This window comes from Oncorhynchus nerka, linkage group LG10, assembly GCF_034236695.1.
Source record: "Oncorhynchus nerka isolate Pitt River linkage group LG10, Oner_Uvic_2.0, whole genome shotgun sequence".
Lineage (NCBI taxonomy): Eukaryota > Metazoa > Chordata > Actinopteri > Salmoniformes > Salmonidae > Oncorhynchus > Oncorhynchus nerka.
The window spans coordinates 65320836-65345665 of NC_088405.1; the positions used below are offsets into that span (position 1 = coordinate 65320836).

The 24830-nt window shown below is 39.8% G+C and overlaps 1 protein-coding gene across 1 annotated transcript; it reads right to left on the reverse strand.

The window, feature by feature from the left end:
- Positions 1–2118: 2118 nt before the first annotated feature.
- Positions 2119–13636, reverse strand: LOC115135853 (very-long-chain 3-oxoacyl-CoA reductase-B-like). Its single transcript, XM_029670988.2, has 11 exons — positions 13421–13636; positions 11680–11726; positions 11478–11553; positions 11249–11359; positions 9459–9526; positions 7643–7687; positions 7327–7361; positions 7147–7228; positions 3209–3274; positions 2949–3098; positions 2119–2800 (listed from the first exon to the last, which is right to left on the reverse strand). The coding sequence occupies exons 1-11, from the start codon at positions 13587–13589 to the stop codon at positions 2663–2665; spliced, it is 987 nt and encodes a 328-aa protein (XP_029526848.2). The 5' UTR covers positions 13590–13636; the 3' UTR covers positions 2119–2662.
- Positions 13637–24830: the final 11194 nt, after the last annotated feature.

Genomic DNA, 24830 nt, shown 5'->3' on the forward strand with positions numbered 1-24830 from the left:
TGCCTTTTGTGAGTCAAAAGGGTCTGGTGGGGGTGAATTTGGGGTGGATCTGCCCTCTCTGCAAGCCCACTTCCCCCGGTCTGCCATGTGGAGAGCCCACGCTGGCTCACGTCAGAGGAGTATGTGGGAATCATCTCGGATGCCATCAAGATAAGTAAGAACGTGTGTCTGGGCCGCCATTTCTTCCAGCTGCAGGGAGAGGGCATGGGGACCAAGATGGACGGGGCCGCGAGGATCATCGAAGTGTGGCCCCTCAACCTGCTGCAGCCGAGCAGCACGTCTGCAGCCTCCGTGGACGTGTGCAGTCTCTTCCTGCTGCAGATGGCGTGTGTTCTCAACATGGCCAGCAGCTGGCGCCATGCAAGAATGAGAAAATTCCTGTGTGTGGAGGCAGAGTCCAGCGACCAGGGTTGGGTGGTTAAAGAGGAGACCTACCAGGAGCTGTTGAGGAAGCTGAGGATCAGGGCCTCCATCAAGATAGTGCCCTGGGACTCTGTGGTGCAGCTCTACGGACAGAAACAGACACAGGACCCAGGGCTGGAGGACCTGACGAAGCCGGCCCAGGCCCTTTCAGAGGACTTCCAGTCTGCAGTCAACAGGATGCTGATGGAGCACAGTGCTGAGGCTGCTGTCCGCTTCCTGTATTTACCACATCCCCCTGCTCACTCCAGCCAATCACACACATATCTCAGTCAGCTGGAAGCTGTGACTTATGGTTTAGGCCCAACCCTCTTGATTCATGGTCTCACCCCAGTCACGTGCACTGAGCTTTGAGTGTGTCACTCTGTGTTTATGGGATCAAAATGTCATGTAATTAACTTCATCCTGAACATGATAGAAAGGACAGTCTAAATGTTTACAATATGAGCTACTTTACATAACATACTTTTTAGTTAGAAAATAAACACACATGCACACTACACAACGGGACCGATAAGTATAGTTCTGTTCCCTGGGCATGTAGTTTCACATTTTGTATTGTAACTCATTGACACATCCACTCATTTCTCAAATGAACACATTCAACATCTAGTCAGTCACAGTGGTGCCTACCTACTTTCTGTAATATATTTATTTGTTGATATAGCAGATGTAGTTTTCATAAAAAACCTCCGCTCTGGAATTGACCGTGTGGCCTGAGAGTGACACTGATTCAGTGTGAGTGAATGTTACATGTCAGTAGATCAAATGGTCTGTTCTGTGGCACAGGACCAAAGAAGAATCATATGATAGGTTGAATGGTGATGGAGGGAAAATGGATTCTGAAATACAGAAAGGGCAACATATGCTAACTAGCTATGGAAACTAGAATTTTGTGTTCTTTTATTTGTTATTTGATGCTGGTACAATCGCTTTCCATTGATCCCTTTTCCCAGTGTATTCCTCTTCAGATTGTGACCCAGTTTGGGAGAGCTCATGAGCGTCTTTGGACCAAATAATCTCTTAGGATTTTGGGTCACTCACCAAATGGTCGTGCTTGAAATGCTGCTTCTTCAGACTACTATGTGGTCCATGATGGAACATGAATTCAAACTTCCTGAAACCGCTATGAACTACATTAGTGCCTAATGCTTGACAATATTGTCATAATACACAAGCATTAAGCCACTGGCAGGCAGACTAAATATGGATTGCTGATGTATTTAGTCTAATTTATAATGCATCACCCTTCTACCAAATGCTAAGGATCATGCCATTCATTTGTTACTTGGAAAAATGATTTCTATTTTTATGCTGTCTTGCTATATTTTTCTTATGTACAGATTTTGGAAACAGAATGTTACTGCAAGGAGTTTGGTATCTATGAAAACTATTTACTAATTTAGAGGCATGTAGTTGGCGCTATATGAAAGCTTACACATTTCACAACTTGTGGTGGGATGTTTGTGCTTAAGCAGAAATAGTTTCCTCTTTACAGTCCTATGAAGTTACTGTATATTTCTGACTCTGCTCAGAATCCATGTACTGTTCTCAGGTTGTGCCACACAGACTGTTCTCTAGAGTCTGTGGACTGATCAGTGAGTGCCAGACAGGCTGCTTGTGAGTTAATAAGGACTCTGTCCAAGCAAATGACGCAATAGAAAATGTCAAAAACCAAAATAATTTAAACATGCGTTTTTATAACATACTGTTTCCTTTACACATATGTTACTCAGTAACAACAATTTGACAGTCATTTGTGAATGGGTTGGCAAAAGGCAATAAAATAAACAAAAGTAATTGTCTTTCTATTTATTTCTAAGAAAATCGAGATCACAAAAATGTGAAGGTTGATACCAAAAATTGTACTCTGTTAAAAGTCCAAATCAACCAGAACATGCATATGTTCAAGCATTCAGTTATAATGTTGTAGTCTATATCCCTAATAAGTATATAGCTAATATATGTACTATAGAAGCCTGTTTGAGAGTCTCCCACAGATCATAATCTGCTGCACTCAGGCTATATAGTTCATGATGGATTTGGGGTCAGCTTGTTTACATCACATCAACATTACACAATCTCTTTCCTATTACCAATACCTTTCAATGGCAGTCAATGGAAAAACAGTAACATTGATCAATTAGTTTTCTACATATGAAGTAAAACTTCTCATATCAATTTCCAATATGACCTCTTTAAAGCACCACCAACGTTTCAGTAGCAACCTCCTTTGCACTCCTTAGTCCTCTTTGCTTGCCGAAAGTTCTGTCATTTCATCAATTTTCTTCTCCATGCTCTGTGCAAATTTCTCTGTCTGCTTCACACAGTAGGATGAAAGGCGTAGCCAATCAGGGAAGAAAATGGACAGAGCAATGTTCTGTGAGATGGCAAAGAGAGACCGAGATATTTACAATCACATAAAATAGTCTAATAGTATATTCTGCATGGCTCATTTTTGGCTAAGGTAACAAATATGTATAGAGTAGTTTGTTTTGAATATTTGAGTGGATAAGAGATGTTCCTACTTGAAGAGCGTGAGAGACACAGCCGCTGGTGTAGCTAGAGTGACCCACTGTGTTCAGAGCTTCACGGGCAAATGCACTGGCACTCTTCAACAACAAGTTGGGGGGCAAGTTGTGGGTCATGTTAGTGGACACCATAAAGGGAGCCACACACTGAAGGAGAGGAAATTAAGAAAGCACAAGCGATTGGAAGAAACACAAAGATGCAAGGAAGGATACTGTAACTGGAGTGCATGTGATACAAAATTCTTAAAGTATTTTACCTGAACTGTTATTCCCTGTGACTTGTACTCTGAATTCAGAGATCTGGAAAAATATGTCACAAAAATCTGCCAAGAAAAGAATGGATAACATGGATCCTCTGTAGCTGTTATAGAGCATGTCACTGACAACACCAGGATAGTGGGTTTGATTCCCGGACCATCTGTATGTAAAATGTATGCATGCATGACTGTAAGTCGCTTTGGACAAAAGCATCTGCTGAATGGCATATACAGTTATATATGGCATATACAGAAGTCGGACGTTTATATACACCTTAGCCAAATACATTTAAACTCAATTTTTCACAATTCCTGACATTTAATCATAGGAAAAATTCCCTGTCTTAGGTCAGTTAGGATCACCACTTTATCTTAAGAATGTGAAATGTCAGAATAATAGTAGAGAGATTGATTATTTCAGCTTTTATTTCTTTCATCACATTCCCAGTGGGTCAGAAATTTGCATACACCCAATTAGTATTTGGTAACATTGCCTTTAAATTGTTTAACTTGGGTCAAACTTTTCAGGTAGCCTTCCACAAGCTTCCCACAATAAGTTGGGTGAATTTCAGCCCATTCCTCCTGACAGAGCTGGTGTAACTGAGTCAGGTTTGTAGGCATCCTTGCTCACACACACTTTTTCAGTTCTGCCCACACATTTTCTATCGGATGAGGTCAGGGCTTTGTGATGGCCACTCCAATACCTTGACTTTGTTGTCCTCAAGCCATTTTGCCACAACTTCGGAAGTATGCTTGGCGTCATTGTCCATTTGGAAGACGCATTTGCGACCAAGCTTCAACTTCCTGACTAATGTCTTGAGATGTTGCTTCAATATATCCACATAATTTTCTGCCTCATGAAGCCATCTATTTTGTGAAGTGCACCAGTTCCTCCTGCAGCAAAGCACCCCCACAACATGATGCTGCCACCCCCGTACTTCACGTTTGGGATGGTGTTCTTTGGCTTGCAAGCCTCCCCCTTTTTCCTCCAAACATAACAATGGTCATTATGACTAAACAGTTCTATTTTTGTTTCATCAGACCAGAGGACATTTCTCTAAAAAGTACAATCTTTGTCCCCATGTGCAGTTGCAAACCGTAGTATGGCTTTTTTATGGCGGTTTTTGGAGCAGTGGCTTCTTCCTTGCTGAGCGGCCTTTCAGGTTATGTCGATATAGGACTCGTTTTACTGTGGATATAGATATTTTTGTACCTGCTTCCTCCAGCATCTTCACAAGGTCCTTTGCTGTTGTTCTGGGATTGATTGCACTTTTCGCACCAAAGTAGGTTCATCTCTAGGAGACAGAACACGTCTCCTTCCTGAGCGGTATGACGGCTGCGTGGTCCCATGGTGTTTATACTCGCGTACTATTGTTTGTACAGATGAACGTGGTACCTTCAGGCGTTTGGAAATTGCTCCCAAGGATGAACCAGACTTGTGGAGGTCTACAATTTATTTTCTGAAGTCTTGGCTGATTTCTTTTGATTTTCCCATGATGTCAATCAAAGAGGCACTGAGTTTGAAGGTAGGCCTTGAAATACATCCACAGGTACACCTCCAATTGACTCAAATTATGTCAATTAGCCTATCAGAAGCTTCTAAAGCCATGACATCATTTTCTGGAATTTTCCAAGCTGTTTAAAGGCACAGTCAACTTAGTGTATGTAAACTTCTGACCCACTGGAATTGTGATACAGTGAATTATAAGTAAAATAATGAATAATAACAATTAATAATGAATAATTAACAAGAAATTTGTGGAGTGGTTGAAAAACAAGTTTTAATGACTCCAACCTAAGTGTATGTAAACTTCTGACTTCAACTGTATATACACTGAACAAAAATATAATCGCAACATGTAAAGTGTTGGTCCCATGGTTCATGAGCTGAAATAAAAGATCACAGACATTTTCCATACGCACAAAATGCTTATTACTCTCAAATTCTGTGCACAAATTAGTTTACATCCCTGTTAGTGAGCATTTCTCCTTTGCCAAGATTTTCCATCCACCTGACAGGTGTGGCATATCAGGAAGCTAATTAAACAGCATGATCATTACACAGGTGCACCTTGTGCCTGGGCCAATAAAAGGCCACTCTAAAATGTGCAGTTTTGTCACACAACACAATGCCACAGATGTCTCAAGTTTTGAGGCAGTGTGCAATTGGCATGCTATAACTGCAGAAATGTCCACCAAAGCTGTTGCCAGAGAATTGAATGTTAATTTCCGTGAGAGGAATTACGTATTCACCTGATTTGTTTGATTTTAATAGTTAACAATATATACTTAACAACATTAAGACATTTCTGTCCTACTAATGCTGTGTTTTTATGGTTACTCTAGCTTCCTGCAGCTAGTCTGGGTGTCGAGGACATGGGCTTTTACTAGAGATAGCTTGAGCTGACAATTGATTGGTGATGAAAACTAAACAGCCACATTCCATTATATGATTAGTGGTGCATGTGAGACATATGTCTCTTGGCTGACAGCCTGCATTCTATAGATAAGATGTGGTGTGTGTGACTTGAGATAGAGGTAACTTGGAGGAGTAGAACAAATATCAGGTGCAGATAACCAGATGAACCCAAGATGTCTTATGGTGCCCCCAATCTGCATGGGAGGTGTGGAACCAGCATTCTTAGTGTCAGCTATAACCAGCGTTCTTAGTGTCAGCTATAACCAGCATTCTTAGTGTCAGCTATAACCAGCATTTTTAGTGTCAGCTATAACCAGCATTTTTAGTGTCAGCTATAACCAGCATTCTTAGTGTCAGCTATAACCAGCATTCTTAGTGTCAGCTATAACCAGCATTCTTAGTGTCAGCTATATAAGAAACAGCATTTTTGGTAAAGGTTAGACTCTCAGTCCAACACTCAAGGTGTTGGGTCGACCAGCCTCATTATTGCAATAATTAATCGATATTGAATAAAGACGATTGTTTGAAAAACTGACAAAGTCTCTCTCACTTGATTAGAATATTCCACAACATTTCTCTACCATAAGCCGCCTCAAAAGTCGATCTAGAGAATTTGGCAGTATGTCCAACCGGCCTCACAACCGCAGACCACGTGTAACCACGCCAGTCCAGGACCTCCACATTCAGTTTCTTCACTTGTGTGATCGTTGGAGGGGGGAGTTTTTTTAAATTAAGGAGTATTTCTGTCTGTAATAAAGTCCTTTTGTGGGGAAAAACTCATTCTGACTGGCTGGGCCTGGCTCCCCAGTGGGTGGGCCTATGCCCTCCCAGGCCCACCGATGGCTGCACCCCTGCCAAGTCATGTAAAATTCATAGATTAGACCCTAATGAATTTATTTAAATTGACTGATATCCTTATATGAACTGTAACTCAGTAAAAGTGTTGCATGTAGCGTTTATATTTTTGTTCAGTGTATGTACATGAGGTTGAGCGTGTATGTGTGTGATACATTGTGTATGTACATGAGGTTGAGCGTGTATGTGTGTGATACATTGTGTATGTACATGAGGTTGAGCGTGTATGTGTGTGATACATTGTGTATGTACATGAGGTTGAGCGTGTATGTGTGTGATACATTGTGTATGTACATGAGGTTGAGCGTGTATGTGTGTGATACATTGTGTATGTACATGAGGTTGAGCGTGTATGTGTGTGATACATTGTGTATGTACATGAGGTTGAGCGTGTATGTGTGTGATACATTGTGTATGTACATGAGGTTGAGCGTGTATGTGTGTGATACATTGTGTATGTACATGAGGTTGAGCGTGTATGTGTGTGATACATTGTGTATGTACATGAGGTTGAGCGTGTATGTGTGTGATACATTGTGTATGTACATGAGGTTGAGCGTGTATGTGTGTGATACATTGTGTATGTACATGAGGTTGAGCGTGTATGTGTGTGATACATTGTGTATGCTTGAGTGAGAGAAAGTTAAGTGAAAGGGAGTGGCACCTTGGTGGCGGAGTAGAGAGACAGCATGGGTTGTGGTTGAGCACCTGCCTCTGAAGACATGTTGATGATCAGACCGTTCCCTCTGGGAAAGACAGGACAGGTAAATAAAGGGACAATTCCATAGATTGAAATCATTAATAAGATTCACGTTTCATTGACATCACCATGATGCATATGTACCTTGAAACCATGCGTGGGAGAACCAGTCTGGTCATCTGAGGAATGATAACGCCATCAGTACCATCACCAACATCTCCATAATCATCAGAATCCTCTTTCACCCCCATCACCATCATCATCCGCATCATGATCATCATGTTCAACAACACCAACGTTAATCTCCTAAATGTTAGCATTATATTTTTCACATAATGACCAAATATTAAAAGCTATGACTTTGTATGAGCCATACTCTAGTTTAGAAACATAAACCAAGACATGGACCATGCATAGAACTTCACAGAGGCAGTCTATAAGTCCTGACAGATCATCTCACCTGGGTGACAGAGAGGATGTTACAGTTGATCACCTGGGTGATTCTCTGTGTTAGGGAGGAATGAAAACACAAATGAACTCAACTATTAAATGAAGTTTTAAATCAAACCATAGTACATTATTACCTTGTTAGAATCAAAATGGCACCCAAAACATGATATATACAGTTGAGGTCGGAAGTTTACATACACCTTAGCCAAATACATTTAAACTCAATTTTTCACAATTCCTGACATTTAATCCTAGTAAAAATTATTCCCTGTCTTAGATCAGTTAGGATCACCACTTTATTTTAAGAATGTGAAATGTCAGACTAATAGTAGAGAGAATGATTTATTTCAACTTTTATTTCTTTCATCACATTCCCAGTGGGTCAAAAGTTTACATACACCCAATTAGTATTTGGTAGCATTGCCTTTAAATTGTTTAACTTGGGTCAAATGTTTCAGGTAGCCTTCCACAAGCTTCCCACAATAAGTTGGGTGAATTTTGGCCCATTCCTCCTGACAGAGCTGGTGTAACCGAGTCAGGTTTGTAGGCCTCCTTGCTCGCACACACTTTCAGGTCTGCCCAAAAATGTTCTATAGGATGAGGTCAGGGCTTTGTGATGGCCATTCCAATACCTTGACTTTGTTGTCCTTAAGCCATTTTGCCACAACTTTGGAAGTATGCTTGGGGCCATTGTCCATTTGGAAGACCCTTTTGCGACCAAGCTTTAACTTCCTGACTGATGTCTTGAGATGTTGCTTCAATACATTCACATAATTTTCCTGCCTCCTGATGCCATCTATTTTGTGAAGTGCACCAGTCCCTCCTGCAGCAAAGCACCCCCACAACATGATGCTGCCACCACCATGCTTCATGATTGGGATGGTGTTCTTCGGCTTGCAAGCATCTCTCCTTTTTCCTCCAAACATAACAATGGTCATTATGGCCAAACAGTTCTATTCTTGTTTCATCAGACCAGAGGACCTTTCTCCAAAAAGTACGATCTTTGTCCCCATGTGCAGTTGCAAACTGTAGTCTGGCTTTTTTATGGCGGTTTTGGAGCAGTGGCTTCTTCCTTGCTGAGTGACCTTTCAGGTTATGTCGATATAGGACTGTGGATATAGATACTTTTGTACCTGTTTCCTCCAGCATCTTCACAAGGTCCTTTGCTGTTGACCTTGAATTGATTTGCACTGTTCGCATCAAAGTACGTTAATCTCTAGGAGACAGAACGCATCTTCTTCCTGAGCGGTATGACGGCTGCGTGGTCCCATGGTGTTTCTACTCGCGTACTATTGTTTGTACAGATGAACGTGGTATCTTCAGGCATTTGGAAATTGCTCCCAAGGATGAACCAGACTTGTGGGGGTCTACAAATTTTTTAATGATGTCTTGGCTGATTTCTTTTGATTTTCCCATGATGTCAAGCAAAGAGGCACTGAGTTTGAAGGAAATACATCCACAGGTACACCTCCAATTTACTCAAATGATCAGAAGCTTCTAAAGCCGTGACATTGTTTTCAGGAATTTTCCAAGCTGTTTAAAGGCACAGTCAACTTAGTGTATGTAAACTTCTGACCCACTGGAATTGTGATACAGTGAATTATAAGTGAAATAATCTGTCTGTAAACAATTGTTGGAAAATGTACTTATCAAGCACAAAGTAGATGTCCTAACCGACTTACCAAAACTATAGTTTGTTAAACAGGAAATTTGTGGAGTGGTTGAAAAACAAGTTTTAATGACTCCAACCCAAGTGTATGTAAACGTCCGACTTCAACTGTATACATAGACCATTAATGTGAGTGGGGGGGGTGTGTGAATCCTACCTGCTCAGGGTTGGGAATGTCCAGGAAATGTCCCAACTTGTCAGAATAGTTCATGCCTACATTGTTAACTGTAAATGAGGAGTGTCATAATATATTTCTATGTAATTGATTATTACATTTCACATCCATTGAAAGAGAGAAAAGTGCCTTGAGAAAGTATTCACACCCCTTGATTTTTTTGTTGTTGTTGTGTTACAGCCTGAATTTAAAATGGATTAAATTGAGATGTGTTGTCACTGGCCTACACACAACACCCCATAACGTCAAAGTGGAATTATGTTTTTAGAAATGTTTACAAATTCATTAAAAATGAAAATCTGTAATATCTCAAGTCAATAAGTATTCAACCCCTTTGTAATGACAAGCCTAAATAAGTTCAGGAGTAAGAATGTGCTTAACAAGTCATAATAAGTTTCACGGGCTGTGTGAGAAATAATAGTGTTTAACATGATTTTGAATGACTACCTCATCCCTATACCCCACAAATACAATTATCTGTAAGTTCCCTCAGTTGAGCAGTGAATTTAGAACAACAGATTCAACCACAAAGACCAGGGAGCTTTTCATAATGACTCGCAAAGGGCACCTATTGGTAGATGGGTGATATTTAAACAAAAAAAGCAGACACTGAATATCCCTTAGAGGATGGTGAAGTTATTAATTACACTTGATGGTGTAGATGGTGTATCAATACACCCAGTCACTACAAAAATACAGGCGTCCTTCCTAACTCGGTTGCTGGAGACAAAGGAAACAGCTCAGAGATTTCACTATGAGGCCAATTGTGACTTTAAAACAAGTTAGAGTTTAAGGAGCTGTGATAGGAGAAAACTGAGGATGGATCAACAACATTGTACTTTTTCCACAATTACTAACCTAAATGAGAGTGAAAAGAAGGAAGCCTGTACAGAATAAAAATATTACAAAGCATGCATCCTGTTTGCAATAAGGCACTAAAATAAAACTGCAAAACCAGTGGCAAAGAAATTAACTTTTTGTCCTGAATACAAAGTGTTGTTTGGGGTAAATCCAACATAACACAACACTCAGTACCATTATTCATATTTTCAAGCATCATGGTGGCTGCATCATATTATGGGTATGCTTATCTTTGGCAAACCTGGTTCAGTCTGCTTTCCAACAGACACTGGGAGACAAATCCACCTTTCAGCAGGACAATAACCTCAAACACAAGGACAAATATACACTGGAGTTGTTTACCAAGACGACATTGAATATTCCTGAGTGGCCTAGTTACGGTTTTGACTTAAATCAGCTTGAAAATCTATGGCAAGACTTGAAAATGGCTGTCTAGCAATAATCAACAATCAACTTGACAGAGCTTGAAGAATTAAAAAAATAATAATGTGCAAATATTTTACAATCCAGATGTGCAAAGCTCTTAGAGACTTTACCCAGAAAAACGAACTGTTATAATCACTGCCAATGGTGATTCTAACATGTATTGACTCAGGGGTGTGAATACTTATGTAAATGAGATATTTCTGTATTTTATTTTCAATACATTTGCAAACATGTCTAAAAACATGTTTTCACTTTGTCATAATGGGGTATTGTGTTTTTTCAAATAAATTTTGAATTCAGGCTGTAACACAACACAATGTGGGGGTATGAATACTTTCTGAAGGCACTGTATGTTGACGGTAATAAGAGCACATTCTACATTTAATTGCAGACTAGCTTTAGTTCCTTTCTCATTTCCTGATTGTCGTCCCCTTTTTGACTCCTTGTTCTCTTCCTCCTATATATCATTGCCATAGGTTCCCTACCCAGGATGCCTATGTCCAGGTCCCGTAGTGCCTCAGCTATAGCAGGGTAGATGTCATGGCCCTCTGTGAAGTCTGTCTGGATGATCTTGGTCTGGCGTCCATGTTGGCTCTCTGGAACAAACATATTGACGTACAATTTCATATAAAGGGACAAATACATTTGCATATTGATCTTTTGTACCTCAACTCTTCATTTAGTTATGTTTTTCAATCTCAGCCCTTCACTCACCAATCTCCTTGGCGACAATGTGGAGTTTATCTTTTGATCGGCTGACCAGTACAATGTCCAGACCTCTTCTGGCCAACTGTAGTGTCCAGGAAGAAAGGCAACTGTTATGTGAGAAAACACTCATTTTACAAAGCACTTGAATTACATGCTTATGCATGCTTCAATCTCGTCTGTACACAGGTGAGAATCAGTAAAGACTCACCTCATTTGCGTAAGCTTTGCCAATCCCTGCGGTAGCCCCTGTGACAACTGTAGAAAGGAGATCATGGTCAGAATTAGTTAGTCCGCAGACTTCCATAATTACTACTATTGTTGTGTCTCCTCATCCTCTGCAGTGAGAGGTCTCTGAGAGAGGTCAGGACGGACATTGGGTATGACTGCAGGATGGAGGAACATTTAAGGATCTCTCTCTCTTCCTTTCACAATGCTGGCAGGAATGCTGCTATCCTGGTCTGCTCGGTGGAAGCATACTATCCTTTGTCATCAGATACTTGTAAAATTGTTTTATAGTGGCCTTTGTCAAGCACTGGCAACAACTTTTCTCCAACTGCTGCCATAAATTTAAAAAGATGTGCTGCAATAACCAACAGGAAAGTTAAGTTTCCAAATGAGACTGAAGTGGACCAGTGCCCACACAAATCCTGTTCCACCTAACAGCAGATATCATCTTGTGCACAGGGCAAAATAGTGAGCTGTAAAGTGGAATATGACCTGCCTCTCTCAGTCTTCCATTGAACAGGGCTAGGGTAAGGTGCACAGGGGAAACACTCCGGGTGGGTTTCACCAACATGGTTTAAATTAATCTAGGTTTTGTTTTTTGCATTATTTATTATTGTCATTACTTAACGTTAATGACCCATTTATTATTTGTCCGCTAACAGCCTATTGTCGGAGCTGATGGAGGAATTTAGGATGATACTGGAGGATATAAAGACAGACAACACGACGGTCAAAAAGAAGGAAGACGCCTGGGCCATTTTATGCGACAAATGTAATGGATTGGCACGGATTAAAGAGAAGAGGGACCCAAATTGGATGAAAGCGTGCTGGAAAACAATTAAAGGCGAAAGCCAAATAGGATGCGGCAGAGGAGAGGCGGGGGCTATTTCAGACCGGAGGGGGGCCTCCGTCCAATGGAATTGATCCTCTCTCCCAGAAGATATGCGAGATGATTCCTCAGCAGTTTGCCCCTCTCCATAACCCCTATGATGACGACGGACAACTTGACCCACCAATATTTAGTAAGCATAAATAACTGTTAAATAGCTATGCCTATAATGCATGTTAAAACTAACGTTAACACTACTTCACTACAATGTTACTGTTGCCAGGCCCGTTACAGCATGTTGCATAACATCATCATTCGTACCAAGGCTGGGCATATCATAAACCCCAATTCAATTGTTGTACAACATGGGCACGTAAATAGCCTACTAATGAGTTAATTATCAGAAAACAACAGGTCTCTAATTATTCTCTGAGGAACTCGTTTTGGTCTCTCCGCAGTAGATATGCTGTCATTTAATCAGTTAAACCACCTCAAGTGGCAGTTTAGAATTAATCTCCAATCTAAATGTATATAATTTTTCAAATTCATTTAGCAACAGGTTTACAATTCATCTAGGTTTAAAGTGAAAACTAAACGTAGATTATAGGAATGATGTAATTTAACTAGGATTAATTTAAAACTAGGTTTAACATTTGGTGCAACAAGATTAATAGATAAACCTTGATTTAACCCAGTTTAAGAGTTAATCTATGTTGGTTTAACCCACCCTCAGTCTACTGTAGTAATTTGTTTTTATCTTGTAGAGAATGTCTAAAGAATCATGTAAAATAGCCATCACTATGACTAAAAAGAGAATGCATTTATTTTCATAAATAAACAAATATCAGTCTACTGTAAAAATAGCTTCCTTTACATAACATGTAGCCCGCCTTACCTGCCCATTGTCCATATGCCTTTAAATCAGTTTGCCAAACTTTTGACAGCACATACACTCTGAATCCACACCAGCAAATCCAGGACCATTTGAGCATGCAATACAGCACTGTGAAGCCACCTATGAACACCAGTCCCCTCACAAGCATCGAGTCTGATACAGTATCCATGTCTGGGCAAATTTCACTCACACTTCAGCAGACAGTTCTTCAAAAATATGAACTTTGGCTGGTTTTAAATTAGAAATAAACATGGTTACTTAGACATAAAACGTGCAACGCTCCGCCCAAGAATCTTGATCTAATCGGCGCATTGGTCGGGAATATTTCCTGGTGCGTCATCTCAGCAAATCAATAGGCAAAAGCAGTATGACGCTTTTCCGCACGGTAAAGTGACTCAAGTAAGAATGAAGGTCACCCAGTAAAATATTACTTCAGTCTAAAAGTCTAAAAACACTTAGTTTTAAATATACTTAAGTATTAAAAGTAAAGTATAAATAATTTCAAATTCCTTATTTTAAGTAAACCAAACGATTTTCTTGTTTTCTTGACTTTATAGATAGCCAGGGACACACCAACAATCAGACAATAAATGTATGTTACCAATTGAAATACATCTATTGCAGGATAAATCAATGTTAAAGTTTACATAGCTGGCCATACATATATGGATGTTAAAATGTACTTTATGGGTTGGTTATGTGGCTTTTTCTAACCCATCGCTTTCTACTACATATAATAATACAATTAAATTATATCTTTACATTAAAAACCAAAGTCGATCAGAATTCCAGTCATTCAAATAAATGTTATACCCCTTGACCTTCAAGAATAGGACTTGGAAATATGGAAGTATAGATTAGCCAAATTGTTTTACCTGAGCATGACCCCAAAACTAAGAACTTATTAGCTAGCCCTACTCTGTTGTTTATGATTTTGTTGTCATGGAGGACTGATTGGGCTCATTGATTCGAGTTGAAAAATAAGTGCTGTGGGTGTGCAAAGCTTTCATCAAGGCAAAGGGTGGCTACTTTGAAGAATCTAAAATATATTTAGATTTGTTTAACACTTTTTTGGTTACTACATGATTCCGTATGCGTTGTTTCATAGTTAAGATGTCTCTTCACTATTATTCTACAATGTAGAAAATTGTAAAAATAAAGAAAAGCCCTTGAATGAGTAGGTGTTCTAAAACATTTGACCGGTAATGTATATATAATTTATCAATCCAAAAATAGATGTAGCAATTACAGATTGCCAATTTATTGTCTATCAAAAGTGTGCAAGTTTGAGAATATGTCCATTAAGCCTATGGATATATTTTTTTTATCAGCATGAATTAGGTTGAGCAATAAAAGCCCCGTTTTTATTCCATAGGCTTGGATCCGCACTATGCAGCTGTTGCAAGAGCGCATTTTTCACTGGCTGTCCACTGGTTTCAAAAACAATGATTCATTGGCAGCTTAAACTTATTGAATTCTAACATTATTGGGTTTAAATACACATTTAGATTTGTGAACAACCATCCACAACAACCACAATCCGTGAGGCGCAAATAGAGAGATGAGAGCAGCAGTGTGATTCACATCAATGCGCTAACGTTGTGTCATGTTCAAAAAGTTCACAATTGTAGGTGAGAGCAGAACTACTTTGAAATAGTTTTGACTGTGTTTAAAACTTGGGAACATACAACATGGGCTCTTTCACATCGTCTACACATGTGGCATTGCAGTCTTATCAATACAGTGTAACAAGCAATCAGTTCTGTAAGTTGCGTGGCTCCATTGTAGAGGCTGTGCTTGTTATGTACTTTGTATCACTTGCTTGTCCTATGCAGATAAATGACCAAACGCTATACTGACAGATTAACTCATTGTGTGTGGTGATGTTTAAAAACAACATGTTTATGTTATGCTTATAGATAAGCTAAAAATGTGCGTGAGTAAGTGTTCATTATCATAATTGAGAGTGACGTCTGCTGCTCAGTAATGTACATTCATCCCTGTGATAGCTTTAGGGTTTGTTCACTGTACAAACTGTGTGCTTCCCCTCCATGCAATCTCCATAGTTTTATAATAACCTCCACAATCTTTGGTTTATGATAAGGTAATACACTTGTAGGCCTACTAATATCATTGAGATGTTTCATCTGATTAAAACATGGATACCCTCTGCCCCCTGCAAAAGGTTGACATGAAACATTTGTTAGGCACTATATTTGAAAAAAGAACGTTTGCACTCGGGTAAAGGTTAATGAAGAAGAATTCATAGGGAAAGGCTATTCTTCAAGTTTTGGCAAAGCTACTACTGGAGCCTATAGGTGCATGTTAGTGGAGCAGTTCATGTTGAGTGAGAGAATTTGATAGAATCGGATTGTACTGCCAGTCCCTGTCCCTCAAACAATCAGATGTCAATCCTATGGTTTGGATAGGGCTTTTACATAACATTCCAAGTGTTGTTGCAGTATGGAGTGTGTATAAATGTATGGAAATGATGGAATGAAGAATGGAAGCTCTGTTCAGTCAAATGAACACAGTACAGCACAATGCTATGTAGGCCTATTACTATAAGAATCAAAGTTAGATCATTATGACGGTCAAAGATAAGTAAAAAATAAAGTCAATATAAAAATAAAAAACAGTTATGGAGGGAGAGTCGCTCTGAATTGGAGTCAAGTTAGATGACTGAATGTAATGTAAATGTTGAGCGGCTTAGATTGCAGGTAGATTGTATGTTTTAATATTCACCAAAAAAAATCGAAACATCTGACCATATATGCTATATAACACTAGAGGGAGCCAGCAGAATTGCCTTTACTGGCACCTAAGTCTAGAAGCAGCCAACAGAGACTGATAGGGAGCCTACTGGCAACTCAACAAGCTTTTTAGGTGCCAGTAGTTGAGGTGTCAGATATTGTCACAGTTGGGGTATCTTCATTTGATCACTCTGTTGTCACTATGATTTTTTCTGAGCTTAAGGAAATTCAAATGAGCCTCGTGATTTACGTGAAAACCTGCAGACTCTCTCTCTCTTGATCTAACGCTATTATAGTATCAGACATAAAAGATCCTACTATTGTAGGTCCTACTACTGCGATATTCAAATGTACAAAAATGTATTTGAAATGCAGCAATACACAACAACCATCATTTTATATTAGCCTAATAACACACCGTGGTGTGAAGTAACTTAAGTAAAAAATATTTTGAAGTACTACTTCGTTTTTTGAGGGGGTCTAATTCACTTTACTATATTTTTGGCAGCCTTTACTTTTACTCCACTACACTCCACTGCATTTTCCCTAGCACCCAAAAGTAGGCCTACAAGTTACATGTTGAATGTTCAGAAAGGACAGTAATATGGTCTAATTCACTCACCTATCAGTATAACGGGTTGTCATCCATACTGCCTCTTATCTGGCAGACTCAGTAAACACAAATATTGCGTTTGTAAATTATGCCTGAGTGTTGTAGTGTGCCCCTGATGTCCATAACAATTTGATTATTTTTTTTTAAATGGCCGTTTGGTTTGCTTAATATAAAGGAATTTTGTGTATAGCATTTACTTTTACCACCACTGTACTTAACTACATTTAAAACCAGAGTACATTTTATTTTATTCAAGTAGTATTTTACTGGGTGACTTTCACTTCTGTTTTATATCAGGTAACGTTACTTTTACTCATGTGTGACAATTGATTACTTTTCCCACCACTGATAACACACAATATATATTGATCTCCACTACAACATACAAGTGTATACAAAATACAGCCATAGGCTACACCTAAATTATAACCTACTGTAGTCTATGAAAACTGATTTCCCGTTAGAAATTATTTTTTGACAGTAATCAAATCTTCCTGTGGCAGGATTATTTTACTCCTGCAACGAAACTGGTCAAATTAAGATCCTACATCTGTATGTGATGCACTGTACACAAAATACACAGTTCAAAAGTTTGGGGTCACATAGATATGTCATCGTTTTTAAGGAAAATCACATTTTATGTCCATTAAAATGACATTGATCAGAAATACAGTGTAGACATTGTTAATGTTGTAAATGACCATTACTGGATACAGCTGATTTTTAATGGAATATCTACATAGGCGTACAGAGGCCCATTATCAGCAACCATCACTCCTGTGTTCCAATGGCACAATGTGTTAACTAATCGAAGTTTATCATTTTAAAAGGCTAATTAATCATTAGAAAAGCTTTTTGCAACTATGTTAGCACAGCTGAAAACTGTTGTTCTGGTTAAATAAGCAATACAACTGTCCTTCTTTAGACTAGTTGAGTATATGGAGCATCAGCATTTTGGGGTTTGATTACAGGCTCAAAATGGCCAGAAACAAATAAACTTTCTTCTGAAACTCGTCAGTCTATTCTTGTTCTGCATAGAAGGCCAGTATCCCAGAGTCTCCTCTTCACTGTTGACATTGAGACTGGTGTTTTGCGGGTACTATTTAATGAATCTGCCAGTTGAGGACTTGCGAGGTGTCTGTTTCTCAAACTAGACACTAACGTACTTGCAGGAAAAGGGGCTGAGCTGGACCCAAGGAAAGAAACAATAAGTATTCAAAAACACCCCTAAGCTAGACTACTTTAACAACAGCTAACTAACTAACCAAAATACAGTGGGTGGTCCACCCAGTTCTAACTAGTGTATTTAACAAAGTTTACCTACGGGTAGTGTATGCCCATGGGTGACTTGTCTTGGTTTCCCCACCAGCAAACAAACACCATAACCAAAAACAATACTCACAGGTGAGGACAAATTGCTATGGAGGTGCTCAAACAAAAGAGAGGTTAATACACAAAGAGAGGTTAATACACAAAGAGAGGTTAATACACAAAGAGAGGTTAATACACAAAGAGAGGTTAATACACAAAGAGAGGTTAATACACAAAGAGAGGTTAATACACAAAGAGAGGTTAATACACAAAGAGAGGTTAATACACAAAGAGAGGTACAGACATGACATTTACAGAGAGATTGAGCTCTAGAGCAAACAACTGACAGGGTTTTTAAACCAAGGGAAAGGAACTGTGATAGGGTAGGAAACAGGAGGAGGTGTGTCTTCTGATTGATGATTGGATTGGTGACTGATTGGGGAGTGATGATTTTCACCTGTGAGGGGAGAAGGAGAGAAAAGAACACAGGATACACACACACACACAGGATACACACACAGGATACTGGTATCCCTAACAGTCCCCATAGAGGAAGAGGCAACTACGCTTTTAAAAATCCATGGAAAGAGCAAATGGCACTTTTACAATTCATGTTCAGAGGGTTAAATAAGGAACGTGATATGTAATAGAAACCAGGTGTGTGTGTAATACAGACAAAACAAAACGAAACTGAAACATGGATCGATGGTGACTAGAAAGCCGGTGACGTCGACCGCGAACACCACCCGAACAAGGAAAAGGGCAGACTTCGGCGGAAGTCGTGACAGGGGTGTAGATAACATTTTGCCATTTTAAAGCAAGTTTGCTATAATTCTGAACATTTTGCCATTGGGCGGAGAGAAGATTTAGCAATGTTATGTCATGGAATTGTACTTATTTTTCCATGGGGTGTAGAGATAAATGTGCAGTTTCACAGCTAATTTCCTACAATTCTACACATTTTGCCATATGATGGAGGCAAATGTTTGCAGTTTTTAATATAATAAGTGAGGATCATTGGGCACCACCCCGCTTGGTAATTCGACCATGCTTACTACCAGTTTAGATAGCTGGCTGCTAGACTAATTTACCAATCCAAAATAAAATATCTGACATGGGCTAATTGAACGAGTTCTAATGCACCTTGTGTATTCTATTATTCTAACTCTCAACAGTAAGCTGAGACCCCGACTGAGTTCCTACAAAAATGTATAATAATAATACATTGACATTTTTTGTTGTTGTGAAATTGCCCCGGGCCGCCAGTTGCCCATCCCTGTTCTAAGTGAAAGTGAAAATTGAATGGCCACATCAAGTAACTTTCGGTTTAAGTCCTGGATTTCCCCTTGTTTTGTGAGATGAAAAACAAAAGAACATATTGTTCTGTCACAGTGGATTTAGGCAGAGAAAGGAAGAGGAGCTGACGTTTTTTTTTCCAAGTTGGGACTTATGATTAAAAGGTAATGACAAATGATTGTATGTCATTGGTATGCTTGCATATTGATAGATCCATTTTTTAAGTAAATCAAGTAGTTCATAATCGATCTTTGAACCAGGTTCATTGATTTGTAAGATACTTATGTTTTTTTTTTAGGATAACAGTATGAATCTTCACAAGGAATTACTTTAAATGTGGATGATATAGCAACCAATGAAAAGGCACGTTCCTGGACGTTTTAAAGAGTAGAAGCGCCCTTTACTTACAATAGACCTTCCTGATTTTCACTGACCCTCTTTAATGTAATGTTCTATTTCCCAAGCCACTCAGAGGACAGTTGATAATGAGTGTCTCACTGCTGCTTGCACAGGTAAGCTGCACACTTCCACAGAGACAGAGTATAAAGTCACCGTCTTGTACTGCCACTATTTTTGGTACCAAGCAAGTTGGGCTGTCCAGTGCAAGACCTATACATGACAGCATTAAGTTATTATGAGGTACAGTGCATTCGGAAAGTTTTCAGACCCCTTGACCTTTTCCACATTTTGTTACGTTACAGCCTTATTCTAAAATTGATGAAATCATTTTTTTACTCATCAATCTACCCCATAATGACAAAGCAAAAACAGGTTTTTAGAAATGTTTGCTAATTTATTAAAAATCAAAAACTGAAATATCACATGTACATAAGTATTCAGACCCTTTACTCAGTACTTTGTTAAAGCACCTTTGGCAGCGATTACAGCCTTGAGTATTCCTGGTTATGACGCTACAAGCTTGATACACCTATATTTGGGGAGTTTCTCTCATTCTGCTCTGCAGATCCTCTCAAGCTCTGTCAGGTTGGATGGAGAGCGTTGCTGCACAGCTATTGTCAGGACTCTCCAGAGATGTTTAATCAGGTTCAAGTCTGGTCTCTGGCTGGGCCACTCAAGGACATTCAAAGACTTGTCCCAAAGCCACTCCTGACCTTTATTTAACCAGGCAAGTCAGTTAAGAACAAATTCTTATTTTCAATGACAGCCTAGGAACAGTGGGTTAACTGCCTGTTCAGGAGCAGAACGTCACATTTGTACCTTGTCAGCTCGGGGGTTTGAACTCGCAACCTTCCGGTTACTAGTCACACGCTCTAACCACTAGGCTACCCTGCCGCCCGTTGTCTTGGTTGTGTGCTTAGGGTCATCCTGTTGGAAGGTGAATCTTCGCTCATTCTGAGGTCCTGAGTGCTCTGGAGAAGGTTTTCATCAAGGAAAGTTTTCCCATTTCCAAAGAGGAACTCTAGAGCTCTGTCAGAGTGACCATCGGGTTCTTGGTCACCTCCCTGACCAAGGCCCTTCTCCCCCGATTGCTCAGTTTGGCCGGGCGGCCAGCTCTAGGAAGAGTCTTGAGTGGTAGCCACATAGCCTGGTTCCTCTCTAGGTTTCTTCTTAGGTTTTGGCCTTTCTAGGGAGTTTTTCCTAGCCACCGTGCTTCTACACCTGCATTGCTTGCTGTTTGGGGTTTTAGGCTGGGTTTCTGTACAGCACTTTGAGATATCAGCTGATGTACGAAGGGCTATATAAATACATTTGATTTGATTTTGATTTGATTTGGTTCCATATTTCCATTTAAGAATGATAGAGGCCAATGTGTTTTTTTAAGAAAACAATTATTTAACTAGGCAAGTCAGTTAATAACAAATTCTTATTTACAATGACAGCCTAGGAACAGTGGGTTAAACTGCCTTATTCAGCAGCAGAACGACATAATTTTACCTTGTCAGCTCAGGGATTCGATATAGCAACCTTTCGGTTTCTAGCCCAATGCTCTCACCACTAAGCTACCTGCCGCCCTGTTCTTGGGGACCTTCAATGCTGCAGAAATGTTTTGGTACACTTCCCCAGATCTGTGCCTCGACACAATCCTGTCTCGGATTCCTACGAACAATTCCTTCGATCTCATGGCTTGGTGTTTGCTCTGACATGCACTGTCAACTGTGTTGACACATGTATACATTTGCAAAATGTCTAAAAAACAGTTTCTGTTTTGTCATTATGGGGTATTGTGTGTAGATTGCTGAGGACATTATTTTATTTAATCCATTTTAGAATAAGGCTGTAACGTAACAAAATGTGGAAAAAGTAAAGGGGTCTGAATACTTTCCAGATGCACTGTATATAACAGGTAATCTCACAGATAATGGTTTATGACATTGTATACCTCTCCCCTCCCCGATCCTCACCAGTCCATTCCTCCATCCCCACTGAAGTGCCCTTGTTGCCACCAGGCTGGGGCCAGAAAGGTCAAAGGCCATCGTGCTGTGTGTCAACACTGCTCCGAGGCTCTGCACCGTGTCTACCAGTTCTGCTGGGCCTGTGAGAGGGAGTGGCCTCAGTCAGGAGGAACCCTGGAGGGCCAAGGGAGCCATTCCTCCTGCTCTCTGCCAGGCTGTGCCCTCAGGGCTGCCCTCCTCTCCCCAGAGGTCATAGCTGATCCCTGCAGTTCAGTCAAGGGATGCCCCTTCTTCAGGGCCTGTCCTGGCTGTAAGGCCCTCCTCACTCACACCGGAAAGGGATGCCCCAATATCGTCTGTCCACACTGCAATAAAGTGTTCTGCTTCCGCTGCTTGAAGTGCTATTTTGAGTATGATTATTTTTTGTCCCATCTACAATGCACTGTGGTGGGTAACAGTCAGTCTCTCAGAGAGTTGGGAATGTAGAGGCTATGGCACATGGTCTTTGGAACATTAATTAATGCCTCATTCATTATCACTTGCAAAAGGAAATCATATTGATTGTAATTACTCATGGAAATATTACACAAATTATATTGTACAAAGACAGTAAATTGCTAGGCTTCATTATTGTCAATTTTTCCTCAGTTGTCTGCATGCTACTCAAGTAAAATGTTAATAAATCCAGAAATTATAATTTGTGTTCTGAGACCAGTCATGAGTTTCTGAATATCAGGGGGAGGAGATTGACATGTTTTTGTGGCCGATGATGGGTTCAGGAATCATATCACAGACAGTCTATAATCAGGTGGCCATTTATAAACACTCCTCCTATACACAGATGGTGGAACCTCCATTCCAGTCTTATTACACCTGACTAGTGTTCTGAGAATGGTCATATTTTTGGCCTGACACGTCTATATACAGCCATGTTATAACTCAATCATACATAACTGACACCTGGTGGTGGCACTTTAAATAGCCTTCACATCAGAACTAACAGGACGTCACCACGATTTTTAGCACAGGATTATTAGCTTATTATGGATTTAAAGGCATCTACATTTAATCTGCACGCGTATTACTGCTGGAAAAGAGAATTCAACATAAAAGTCCCCCATTGAAACTAATGCAAACAGATAAAAAATAGTGGAAGCCTGCCACAATTGGTCTAGATAATGAATTTGTAGGTTGGAATGTTGTTGAGTAAATTCAATAAAAGGTTATAATTAGTTAATTTTACACAAACATAATGTAACAAATCTGTTGATATGGCACTGTGGATGTATTAGACTTCAGAATTGCATTGGGTACTGTCACACCCTGATCAGTTTCACCTGTAATGCTTATTGTCTCCACCCCCTTCAGGTGTCACTTGTTATCCCTGGTGTATATATCCCTGTGTTTCCTGTCTCTCTGTGTCAGTTCGTCTTGTATGTTCCAAGTCAACCAGCGTGGTTTTCCCCGTGCGCCTACTTTTCTATTATCTTCTACTAGTCCTCCCGGTTTTAACCCTTGCCTTGTTTTCTGGACTCTACCCGCCTGCCTGACCATTCTGCCTGCCCTGACCTCGAGTCTGCCTCCCACACTGTACTTCCTGGACTCTGAACTGGTTTTGACCTTTTGCTTGTCCACGACCATTCTCTTGCCTATCCCTTTTGGATGTAATAAATACTCAAACAATCTGCCTCCCGTGTCTGCATCGTGTCTCGCCTTGTGCCCTTATAGGTACATTCTTATATTGCAATGTACAGCCTTACCTATGGATCTTGGGTCCATGAAATAGGGTATCAGCCTACTCAGTGCCATATTACAATTGTAAAGAGTTAAATATTAGTGTGCTCTTATTGTGGGGCTTTAACTTTCACCTCACAATTCAGTTTATTGTGCGCAATGTTCAGCCTAATTTATGGATCTTTGGTCCATGAAATGGAGTTCTCAGTGACTCTCACAGAGCACAACTGTGAACAGTTTTCACAAATATTAGCATCATAGCTATTTTTGCGCAACTCTGAAAACAATGAAATTAGCAACATTAAGCTCATATGTCAACCTATGTGTATTAAACATTCATATTGCAATGTACAGCCTGATACCCCATTTCATGGACCCAAGATTCATAGCTAAGGCTGTACATTGCAATAGGACTGTCCAAATCCCACAATAGGCTTAATAGTGAGGTGATTTCCCACAGTTAAAGTCCCGCAATAAAAGCTGTAAATATCATTGCGGTAAAGTGAGTAGACACTCGCAAAAAGCAGTCAAGTCATCGCGCTTCAGTCTCCTGAATTTGGGTACCCGAATACACACCACTTTACGATATCACGTGTTTTCTGGTAGGGAACCCAGTTGGATGCACTCTCATGCACAGATAGAGATGATAGTTTACAACTCATTCAAGCAAACAGTTTGAAGCACACTAATTCCATCTTTCACAATAAAATGATACCAAATCGCTTCTTTAATTTTCGCACCTTATCAAAAACAACTTTATCACGGGTAGAGTGAGGCTGCAGAATCCCAAAGCGGGTGCTGTTTAGCAAATATGAAATTGTGAAAGCAAGATGTGTTTAGTCATGACATACAGTTGAAGTCGGAAGTTTACATACACCTTAGCCAAATACATTTAAACTCAGGTTTTCACAATTCCTGACATTTAATCCAAGTAAAAGTTCCCTGTCTTAAGTCAGTTAGGATCACCACTTTATTTTAAGAATGTGAAATGTCAGAATAATAGTAGAGAGAATTATTTATTTCAGCTTTTATTTCTTTCATCACATTCCCAGTGGGTCAGAAATGTACATACACTCAATTAGTATTCGGGAGCATTGCCTTTAAATTGTTTAACTTGGGTCAAACGTTTCAGGTAGCCTTCCACAAGTTTCCCACAATAAGTTGGGAGACAGCAACAGCCCCAAAACATCACTGCTCTAGAGGAGATCTGCATGGAGGAATGGGCCAAAATACCAGCAACAGTGTGTGAAAACCTTGTGAAGACTTACAGAAAACGTTTGACCTCTGTCATTGCCAACAAATTGTATATAACAAAGTATTGAGATAAACTTTTTGTAGTATCTGGGATC

Bases quoted from the DNA above. Each gene is read 5' to 3' on its own strand.
- LOC115135853 (XM_029670988.2), bottom strand. From the start codon at position 13,589: ATGGATACTGTATCAGACTCGATGCTTGTGAGGGGACTGGTGTTCATA. The intron at 7,688-9,458 runs GTAGGATTCACA...TCCCTAACACAG, and splicing joins ACATTCCCAACCCTGAGCAG to AGAATCACCCAGGTGATCAA. The intron at 3,099-3,208 runs GTAAAATACTTT...CCTCTCCTTCAG, and splicing joins CACAGGGAATAACAGTTCAG to TGTGTGGCTCCCTTTATGGT.